This window comes from Mustela erminea, chromosome 3, assembly GCF_009829155.1.
Source record: "Mustela erminea isolate mMusErm1 chromosome 3, mMusErm1.Pri, whole genome shotgun sequence".
NCBI classification, from domain to species: Eukaryota; Metazoa; Chordata; class Mammalia; order Carnivora; family Mustelidae; genus Mustela; species Mustela erminea.
In genome coordinates this window covers 112,453,370-112,464,713 of record NC_045616.1, presented here as the reverse complement: position 1 = coordinate 112,464,713, position 11,344 = coordinate 112,453,370, and the positions used below count along the sequence as shown (strand labels likewise).

Below are 11,344 nucleotides of genomic sequence, written 5' to 3'. Positions count from 1 at the left end.
GGGGTACTTGATTCTGGAGCTAGTAGGAGGTGAGTTCATACCACAGCTCCTGGCCTCTGTCCCACCAGTCCTATCCACTAACATTGTCACACTAAATGACACTCTTGTGACTCCAAAGGCTAAGAGAAAATCCCTGGGAGGCACATCATTAATGGTTAGAAACATTAGCCTGGAAGAAATCTGCTTTACTGTGTCATGATTGCCTGGAACATCTGAGAATCATTACAAGGTAATTGACAGCATTGATCAAATTCTTACGTCGTGTGCCATGCTAAGTCAATGTTGAGAATGCCTGCAATTTTCAGACCACAGTTTTGATAGTTTAAAAAAATTTTTTTTGAAAGAATGGCCAACATGGCCTTCATCCACTGTTATGGCAAATGTAAACTGTAAAGTTTCTGGACGATACTTGGTAAGATTCAACTTTTAGATTTTAGTAAATTCTCAGTGAGTACATACTATATGCCAAGCCCTCTTCTTAAGTGCTTAGAAAAGTACACTGAAAATTAAAGTAAATTCCATGTGGTTAGGGAAAAATGATGTTTTTATATGATGGCAAGAGCATTCCAAAGAGAGGAAGATAGAAGTGGAGATGACTTTTTTTTTTAAAAAAAGATTTTATTTATTTATTTGACAGAGAGAGATCACAAGTAGGCAGAGAGGCAGGCAGAGAGAGAGAGAGGAGGAAGCAGGCTCCCTGCTGAGCAGAGAGCCCGATGCGGGAGTGGGACTCGATCCCGGGACCTCGAGATCATGACCTGAGCCGAAGGCAGCAGCTTAACCCACTGAGCCACCCAGGTGGAGATGACTTTTGAGGCCCATACTTAAAAACTCACACATCTGTACATTCTATTGGACAAAGAAAATTCAAGGTCAGTACAGATTCAATTATGGGAAAATAGACTCCAGCTGTAAATCCGGCTCATCCAGTACCCTGAGCAATGAAATACTTTGAGTTTCCCATGAGACAGAAAGAGACCAAGATTGAGATAACAAAGCCAACGGTGCAATAGCAAAGACATCAACCCTGTTAACGTCATGCTGTAATGAAAGGAGCTAACCTATTTGGAGGAAATATGGACACTCCATCTACTCCATTACTTCTAAAATGCTGTTGGAATCTTAGGTTACTGAAAGTTAGGAAAGGATCCGTCTATATCACCTGTATCATCCCTCATTTTATTGATGAGAAAGTAAATCCTAAGGACATGAAGTAGTTTTCCTAAAGTCAGAGTTCATGACAGAACCTGACTCTGGACTCCGTTCTTTGTATTCTATCATGTTGCCCCTAAAGTTTTATTATAGCTCATAATTAGAGAAGACGATAACTTTTCTTAACCATCATCATGTTACTCAGAAACTGCATATTCATGCTTAAGAGTTCAGTTTTCTTAAGACATATTGTTTATCTTTAAAATCTGCTTTGCCATAGACTATATAACAACTCTACAGGTTACCTTGGGCAAATAATTTAACCTCCCTAAACTTTAATCTTCCCATGAGGAAAATTGCCAGGGAATTGTTCCTGCCTTATAGTTTTTCAAGGAGGATAAAATAATGCCTGTCACACAGCACTGTGCCTGAGGCAAATTATGCTTATTGATAAGGATGTTATTTATCAATAAAGTTTAATATTAAAGTGAAATTAACATACAGTGAAATGGTTAGATCTTAGTGTAAAATTGGAAAGTTTTATCAGGGTATAAGCCTTAACAACCTTCCTAATCAAGATAGAAAATATTTCCTTCATCCCAGAGATTTCTCCTGTACTGCAACCAGTTAATTCACATCTATTCTAGGGAAGATCCATTCTGATTTTAGTCACATGGATTTCTTTTGCTGCCCCTGAAGATCATATAACTGGATTTATTTATTTATTTATTTATTTATTTATTTTTGGCCTGGCTTCTCTTACTTGATATTTTTTGAAATTCAACTATGTTCTTGAATGCATGTATGTATGTGTATGTGTGTATATATTTATATGTGTGTATGTATGCTGCATGTGAGCAAGCTACTCTTAGGAACACTAACTAATGCATTTTTCCATTTTATAAGTATGGCATGGAATCTGATTATCCATTCTCCTATGGATGATATTTGGATTGTTCCAAATCTGATAAATCTTCTACAAACTTCTTGTACAGGGCTTTTTTTGGGGCAGGACACCTATTTTTATTTTTCTTTGACAGATACCTTGATGTGGAATCACTTTGTCATATGACAAGTGAATGTTTAACATTGTAAGAAACTGCCCAAATCTTTTGCAAATGGTTGTACCATTTTATATTCTTATCAGAAAATGTACGAATTATAGTTTCTCTCTACACTCAAAACATTTGTTATTGCCAGTTTTGTTAATATGAAGAGGTAGCATTGTGGTTTCAGTTCATATCGTCTTAGTGAATGTTGACAATGAGAAACTTTTCATGTACTTATTAGATATACATTTTTTTCCTTAAATGTCTATTCACGTATTTTGACCATTTTTATTAAGTTGTTGGCATTTTCACTAATTAGATAAAGGATTTCTTTATGTATGCTGGATATAGGTTCTTTGCTAGATATTTTCATTATTAATATTTTCTCCCTGTTTGTGACTTGCCTTTTCATTATTTTTTAGTAGACTCTTATGATAAACAAAAATTTTTATTTTTCTGAAGTCCCAATTTATCAATGTCATATTTTATGCTTAGTTTTTATAACTTCTCTAAGAAATTTTTGCTTACCCTAAATTCATGAAGGTAGTGCCTCTTTCTAAAAACTGTAATTTTTAGCCTTTGCATGTATGATGGAGTAAAAGACAAAGGTTATTATTATTTTTTTCAAAATTGCCTATTGAGAGGTGTCTGGCTGGCTGAGTCAGTAGAGCATGTGACTCTTAATTTTAGGGTCTGAGTTCAAGCCCCACATTGGGTATGGAGCCTACATAGACAATAATAATGATAAAATAAAAATTACCCATCTATTCCAACATCAGTTTTAAAATATTAAGCTGTCCACTATGAAATGCCTCACTTTTATTGAAAATTAAATGACTACATATATGTAGAACTCTATTTTTTTTCTAGCTTCTAAAGCCAGAAAAGTGTAGAAATTTTATTTTAATTTTTCTTCTTTTCTATATACTGACGGTTAAAAAGCTTTCCTCCAAGTTCTGCTTTAGCTCCACAAAACAAATTTTGAAATATTGTATTTTCTTTTGTTTTGAGGCAAAAAAAAAGGTTTTCTCTTTGATCTATGAATTATTTAGACCTATACTGTTCAATTTTCAAAATTTTTGGAATTTCTCTAACCATCATTGATTTAGAACTGAATTCTGTTGTAAGAGAATATACACTGTAAGCTCTCGAAATTTGAAATATATTGAGGGTTATTTTATGAAGAGTTGAAAAGTACGTACATCTGTTAATTTACTCTGCAATTACTGACTATAGTGTTCTGTAAATGAGAAGTCAGAAGACTTTTAATATTGCCAACTGTGTGGGATATATCTGTTTCTACTGTGAAAACTCACAGTAGCTTCATTTCATTTTAAGTTCTATTATCTGGTGTGTAAAATTTTACAATATTTATAATATTTATGTCCTCTTGATGAATCAGTCCTTTTGTCTTTGTAAGAAATAGTACTTTATCTCTTCTCATACTTTTTAAAAATTTATATCTATTTGCAGCCAGCATTTTGCTATTTGTATTCTCCTTGTCTCATTGTTTTCTCCCCATCTGTAATTTTCTGCCTTCTTTTTCATATATGAATTATTTTTTTAGTATTTGGTTTTAATTTTTCTAATGATTTTTAGCTATACCTTTCTATATTATTTGCAGTGGTGCTTTAAGGATTGCCATTTTCATTTTTTAATCATCAAAGTCTATTTATAGTTACTATTATGTCACTTTATGAAATAGAAGAAGTTTGGAAGAGTATAACTTAACTTCAGCTCTGGGATACTTTGTGCTTTTATACATATATGTGTTATAACTCCAAAATGAGCTGTTACAATATTTGCATTTAAAAGTCAGATCTCGGGGCGCCTGGGTGGCTCAGTGGTTTGGGCTGCTGCCTTCGGCTCGGGTCATGATCTCAGGGTCCTGGGATCGAGCCCCGCATCGGGCTCTCTGCTCCGCAGGAAGCCTGCTTCCCTCTTTCTCTCTCTCTCTCTCTCTGCCTGCCTCTCTGCCTACTTGTGATCTCTGTCTGTCAAATAAGTAAATAAAATCTTTAAAAATAAAATAAAATAAAATAAAAGTCAGATCTCTTTTAAAGGGAACACAATAAAATATGTGGTTTATTTTCCTCAAATATTAACCATGCTTGATGCTCTCCATTTGTATAGATCTGGGTTTCCATACAGTATCACTTGCCCTCAATCTGAACAATTTATTTCTATCTCATTTCTGCTGGTGACAAATTCTCTCAGCCTTTATTTGAAAATGTCTCTTTTTTCTTCAGTTTTGAAAGATCCATTTATTAGATTTAGAATTTGATGTATACATCTTCTTTCAGCACTTTAAAGATGTCACCCACTGTTTTCTGACCCTAATTGTTTTCATCAGTCAACCATCATCGCATTATTAGCCTCTAGCAATTAATGTGTTTCATTATTCTCTGAATATTTGTAAAGCTTTCATTTAATCTTCAGTTTTTAGATGTGTGACTGTAAAGTTTCCAGGAGTAGTTTTCATTATGTTAACCCTGCTTGGAGTCCTCTGAGCTTCCTGGATCTAATGTAATATTTTTCATCAATTTGGGGGAATTTTTTGGCCATTATTACTTTAAATATGTTTCTGGTTTATTCTTTCTTTCTTCTCCTCCTACACTACTTTATTAGGAGGCTTGATATTGTCACACAGCTTTTTAGTAGCTCTTTTAAGTTTTTTTCAACATTTTTCTGTGTTTTTTATGTTAGATCATTTTTACCGATTTATCTTTAAGTCTACTGGTTATTTCTTCTACTATTCTGCAATTGCCAATCTGCTATTAAAACTCATGCATAAACTTTTCCTTGCAGTCATTATAAATTTCAGTTCTAGAATTTGCCTTTTTTAAAAAGTTTGCATTTCTTTGCTGAGAGTCCCTAGTCTACACTCATTGACCACATAAAAATCATAACCATATCTTCCTTTAAGTCACTGAACTATTTAATACAGTTGACTGAATATCCCTTATTTGCTAATTGGATCTCAGGTTTTGTTGGTTTATATCAAATGCTATTTTTTTAGAAAAAGTGTCCTACTATCCTGTGCTTCATGTTTTTCATCTTTTTTTTTTAACCATGCATCAAAGAATTGTACCATGTATCAATACAACTTATATATTATTGACATTCTGATTTTTAATAATCCTCTAAAGAATGTTGATTTTTGTTTTATTAGGAGTTATTAGCAAATGGACTTTCATCTGGTGCAGGATTAGTTTATCCTGTTTTCCGGTTAACTTCAGTTTTGTCCTTAGGTTTAGAGCAAATCCTTAGTCCTAGAATAGAGAAGGGTTTTGGTCATCCTAGGGTTTCTAAGGAAAGTGTAGATATTTATTACCTCTAACTTGGTGGATTCAGACTCCAAACTGGGAATCTCCTGTAGTGAGTGGCCACTGAACTATGGTTCGGCTTTTTCAGCCTTTCAGTTTTTGCTTTTCTCCAGGCTTCTTTGTGTCTTTTCCCCCTTTTGCCCCAAAACAAACATCTAAGGGAAGTTTGCATACAGATTTGAAGTCTTACCTCCCTTTGTTGTTACTCTTTTGTGTGATTTCCGCTGTCAGTTTGAGAGGCTCTGGCAGGCCCACACCCTCTTTTTAAATCTCAGACCAGGGGGTGCCTGGGTGGCTCAGTTGGTTAAGTATCTTCCTTCCACTCAGCTCATGATCCCAGGGTCTTGGGATCAAGGCCCACATTGGGCTTCATGCTCAGCAGGGAGCCTACTTCTCCCTCTGCTGCTTCCCCTGCTTGTTCCCTCTCTCTGTCAAATAAATAAAATCTTTACACACACACACACACACACACACACTAAATCTCCAACCATAAAATAGCTGCCTTTGGATTCTAGCTATCTTGTCCCTGTAGGATTGAGGGTTTTCCTGGGATGTGGGACTTCCCATGCTAATACCAGGCAAGTTCATGGCAAATAGGGAAAAATTGGTCATCTGTTAACCACCCTCAGTGGAAAAGCCACATAATCTTAGATCTCCTCCAATTCAGTTTTGTCTTTCTGTGATCAAGTGTTCAACATTCTAGTATTTTACACAGTTGTTTATTTTATATTTTGTCTACCACTTAAAATTATTATATTCAGGATGGCTAGTCAATTTCCTCATTATCAGAACTAGAACCCAAGTAAAATGTTTTAATTCCTCAAGTGATGAGACATTTGGTATTGTTGGATCCCCCAAAAATGGGTCCGTGATTAAAGGAGCGAGATGATACAAAGCCACGGTCAAGCAAAGCTTTATTTCGCGCCAAGCATGGAGAATCAAACCAACCGACTGGGGCCATGCCTCTTACACAGAGTGCCGCCCCTCTCTGCCTCACAGACTAATGTTTATAGAGCAAAGGCCATGTGGTTGAGCCTGGCCACCCACGGGTGGCCAATGAGATTGCGACACACAGAGAAAGCTGCACAGTCATGCTAGGTCACACACAGGTGCCCAACTGAACTACAATTCATTCCATAGTAGACATTTGAACTAGCCTATCACCTTGGTGAGAACTGGCGCCCAAAAGGCGGGGCCCACACTCCTTGGTAGCTAGGGAGACAGTATGTGAGCTTTACCGATTGGATGTCTCCATTCGGGCTGTTATCTCTACCTGACCTGACACACCCTTGTAGTTGGGCTTAGTTACCTGGGACTGGTTTCCCAGACTTGCTTTTAAATAACTTCCTCTGGGGGCGGGCAGGGTCAATTTAAGTTTTACTGCATAAACAACAGAATGGCTGTTCAACTGAGGTGGGCTGCTCTGGCTAAATAAGCTCTTACAGTATCAACAGCCAAACTGGTCCAACATTTGACCTCATAATTCACTTTTGAGCATAGTAATACTATAATAATAGTAACAATAATAAAATGCCAAATTAAAAGTAAAAATAAAACTTTATTTAGAGAAAAACTGCGAAATGAATTTCTAGGATATTGAGAACAGCTTGTTTGGATGACAGAATGTAGGTGGTAGTTTTTTCCTTTCTATATTACAATAATTTTTAAATTTTAATATAAATATATACACATAAATACATATATTATTTACAATGGAAGTATAGCCATCATACTTAATACATAATAGTTATTTAAATATGCATTATAAACATACTTTCTTAAGTATGTAACTAAAAGGTAATTAAAAATTTTAAAAATTAGAAAAAAAATTAGTGGATAAGGTAACTTACAATTTAATATGTAATTTAATATGTATTGCAAAATCTTAAAAAATACATTAAAATGATTTTCTTCAGAGCACCCACAGGCCCACAGAGGCAAAACGAAGTCTAACCGGGAATAGTGCCAGTAAAATTGTACCCAAATACTATACAAAATAAATTTTCCTCCACGGATTCTCTTAATATACTGAGAGGTATTCCATTATTAAAACAGATTAGAATTTATGGAGATTATTGTGATACTGATAAGGGATTAGTATATGAATTACTACTTTGTGAACGTGAAAGCATTCATTCTTCCAGGTTAATATGCTTGTCACTAAACTTGGGGGAAAAAACTTAATGTTGCAAAACTGCAAGAAGACCGAATTTTCACATCAATTTTTTAGGTGGTATGAAACAGTATTTGAAACTAATGGCCTGCCTGTGTTTGGTATGCCCTCCTTTGTGTTTTAAAAATTAGGATACTTATCATACTTTTATTCCCAGTTCCTCTGGCATCTCCAAGTGGAAGGAGCCGTGGAAACCCATTCCAATGGGGTATAGTAACTCTTCAAGTGTGTATGTTTCCACCACTTGATTTATTCAGAAACAGCCCTTTCCTTTCATTTCTCTCCCTGGCTTGGTTTTGGTAGGCATTAGGCCCTAGTTTACAAAAACACAATAGAGTATCTTCACTAAAAACAAAGATATAGCTATTAACAACCCAGCATCTTTTCGTAAATAAATGTAAATATAAGGAGGGCCAAAGTTCCTCACTGCGCAGCAAGGAACAAGAGAATTACAAAGATAGGGATTTGCATTAGTTCTTCCTCTGTTTTAATCACAATAGAAAGAAGTCAATTGCTGCCTGTGAATAGTGTTTTGATTAGATTTTGTTCAAATGCCGTAAAGTAGGGCAGTTTTCTGAAGGTGTGCAGCATTCCAAGTATGTCTTTTAGGCATTTTTTGTTTCATTTTCAGAATGAGTCTCCTCAGCTTCTGTCATTGGCAGGAGCTACCAGTAATTCTGCTGTCCTTGAGCAGTCCTTAGGATTGTGGGTGGAGTGTGGACCTATTGGTTTCCTGTTAGATTCGTATGCCTCCTGGACTCCATACTAAAGTTCCCCAACTGGAAGACTTTCTTCCTGTAGAAAAGATACAGCTTTTGAAGTGTCGCCCTGCTATATACCAACAAGGGTCTGATTTGTCCTCTTCACCTGTATTTCTCCATGTACATCTTTGCTGTGGCCTGGACTTTACAGAAAACTTGAAACACTCTTTCACTTTCTTCTTTATGATGATGAGTAATGGGGTTTCCTCTGTGGCAGACGAACTAGGATGGCACAGAGGGATATCTCCCATGTATCAGTATCCATGGTAACATTGTAGGCAAGAGGGAAGCATGCTAACACGACTCATCTACACCACAAATTTTAAGGATTGTCACCAAGCAGAATGAAAAAAAAAAGTCAATCTCCACACAGCAAATAGGAATCTCCTTATATTGTTCGGCGTCCTCTTGACCTTACCCCTCTATCCAACTCTCTTCCCAAAGCAGCCCCTATTTTGTGCTCTGTATTCTTTACTCAAGCAGCTATGTCAGTGCTATTATATTTTTCAATCTTCAAGTAGTTTTTGTCTTTATATTTTCACTAGAGATGGGGAACAGAAAATGGAGGAGTGAATTCTGGGGAGCATGGAATTTTTCAACGTCTTTTAATTCTATTAATGTTTTCTCCCTTCATTCAAATGGAAGATTCACCAAATCTGGTTCCCTACAAGGTGTTACAAAGAGCCATTCCTCCCCCACCATCTGCCCCTCCTCCCCCTACAGTGTAACCATGATTTCTAAGACTGCATGATTTTAATAAGGATTCTTGGCAGATCTGATGAGACAAAACCTTCTGTCATTGGTGATACAATTTACTGGGTTGTTAAGGCATCTCTTGTCCCCATGTAAGTCAGTCCTTCCATGCTTGTGTGTGCAGTAAGGAGTTTAAAAGCGTTGGAAGACACCACGCATGTGTTAATTCGTGCTGCAGCAGCGAGCATCTCTTCCACTTTGACCTCAGAGTTAATCTGCGTGATAGTTAACCGCGCAGAGACTCTGATCTTTTTAAAAAATTCTTTTAAACACACACACACAGCCCTAACCCTGCCTTCCCACTCTAAAAGAAAAAGGAAAAAAAAAAAAAAAAGAAAAAGAAAAAAAAGAAAGAAAGAAAGAAAAAAGAAAAGAAATCAAAACAGAGCAAACAAATAAACAGACCCAAAATGATGGACCTGGGGAAGTATGTGAGTGTGAGGGGCATGTGTATGTGTAGAGTGTGCGCGCATCTCTCTCCCTTATTTGTCTCGGTGTGCGTCTCTCCCTTACCCTCCCCCTGCCTCAAATACATTATTCCCCCAGACTTGGAAGCCGCTCCCAGAGCTGACGCTTTGATGGTATCTGCAAGCGTTTGTGCCGATCTTATTTCTGCCCCCTGAATATTAATTCCCAAAGCTGATGGCAATACAGCTCCCCACTGTCGGGACCTACTAGAGGCAGGTGGGGGGAGCCACCATCAGATTATAAGCATAATAATAATACAAAGGGGAGGGATTCTTCTGCAACCAAGAGACTAGAGGCAGAAGAGGAAAAAAAAAAAAAAACCCGATGAGTTCGACAAATATATGGAGCACAGGAAGCTCAGACTACTCGACTCCTGTATTTTCACAGAAAATGACGGTGTGGATTCTGCTCCTGCTATCGCTCTACCCTGGGTAAGATGTGCTGTTTTCAGCGTTGTTTTGTTCCGGAGGGGTGGGGGAGGGGGTGGGGATGTGGAACTAGGAAGACCACCCCGATTTTAAACCCTGTTCTAGGATATGGGGTTATAATTTAGGGGAATGTGAAAATATAGGGTAGAAGATAGAGAGAGGAAAGAAGAAGGTCACTTTGGTTTATTTATTAATTAATTAGATTTTGTTTTGTTTTAGAGTAGAAAAGCTAACGTCATAAAGACTTTGTGTTTGGGGGGTAGCATTTTCATAATACTGCAATCTGATATTGAGGTGGGCTGTGCTGATACAAGCCGGCATTTGAGGCCATGTTGGAGGCGTTTTGGGTGGGGGTCTGGAGGAGAAAACTGCAAACGGGATCCTGGAGAATACCCGGGAGATGTGTGTGTGTGTGTGTGTGTGTGTGTGTGTGTGTGTGTGTGTATGGGGGGGAGGGGTTCTGTTCCTGTTCACCAAAGTATTGCTTGTTCCTGTACCTGAGCATTCTTTAAGACCAGTCAGCCAGATTTTCTATTCAGCCCCATTGACCTGGCAGCAGATTCCCCGATGGGCAAACATGGTTCAGCACCAGGGACAGCAGTCCCAGTTAGGGCCAAAAGGAAAGAGGCTTATCTAGCCCCATAGGATATCTAATGCTATATAGGACATCCCAGATGGAAGGCCAAAGGAGCCAAGGAGTACTAATGACCTCTGGGAGCCCTGTTCTGATTTCCCTACCGCCTCCTTGAAGATAGGAGGGGGCACGGGGTGGAGAATTTAGTTGATGAATGCATAGGGAGATATATGATTAGAAAACACTTGGTCTTGCTGCAGTGTTGAAAAAAATAAGCTGAACCAGGTGAATGTTAAGCCAAAATTGTCAAGTTAGGCACTGATGCCTTAAAGCCTTGCTGCACTAAATGGAAAAGATGGGAAGAGGAGAGATGAATTCCCCCAAACCCTGAGCCAGTGTGTGCTCTGAAGTGTTTTGCACCTTAATTTTCTTGAACTTTATTGCACCAAAAGTATCAGGGAATATTCCTCCACCTAAAAGCATTTTTTATCTACACACCTAACAGCCCCTGACGCTACACATATACATTCTCTCCGGATGTCCAGCCAGGACCAAAGGCAAGTTAGAGGTTGATTATTTACATTTCTTGCCTTTTTCCATACTGTCATTTTGAAGTAAACTCTATAAGAATTACTCTCATACTGCCCTCCCCCCAAATAA

General features: G+C 37.6%; 1 protein-coding gene and 1 long non-coding RNA gene across 3 annotated transcripts in view; one reads left to right on the top strand and one right to left on the bottom strand.

Moving 5' to 3' along the window:
- Window positions 1–7,460: 7,460 nt before the first annotated feature.
- LOC116586748 overlaps window positions 7,461–11,344 on the bottom strand; it is a 59,693-nt gene continuing 55,809 nt past the window's right edge. Inside the window, exon 6 of the long non-coding RNA XR_004284136.1 lies at window positions 7,461–9,002. This is a non-coding gene — a long non-coding RNA (uncharacterized LOC116586748). The remainder of the gene's footprint in view (window positions 9,003–11,344) is intronic.
- GABRG2 (gamma-aminobutyric acid type A receptor subunit gamma2) overlaps window positions 9,634–11,344 on the top strand; it is a 105,728-nt gene continuing 104,017 nt past the window's right edge. The window contains exon 1 of one of the 2 annotated variants that reach the window (XM_032337107.1): window positions 9,634–10,113. In XM_032337107.1, coding sequence (XP_032192998.1) covers window positions 10,007–10,113 — 107 coding nt within the window. In that variant the 5' untranslated portion in view covers window positions 9,634–10,006. The remainder of the gene's footprint in view (window positions 10,114–11,344) is intronic. The other variant, XM_032337108.1, reaches the window with a different exon arrangement.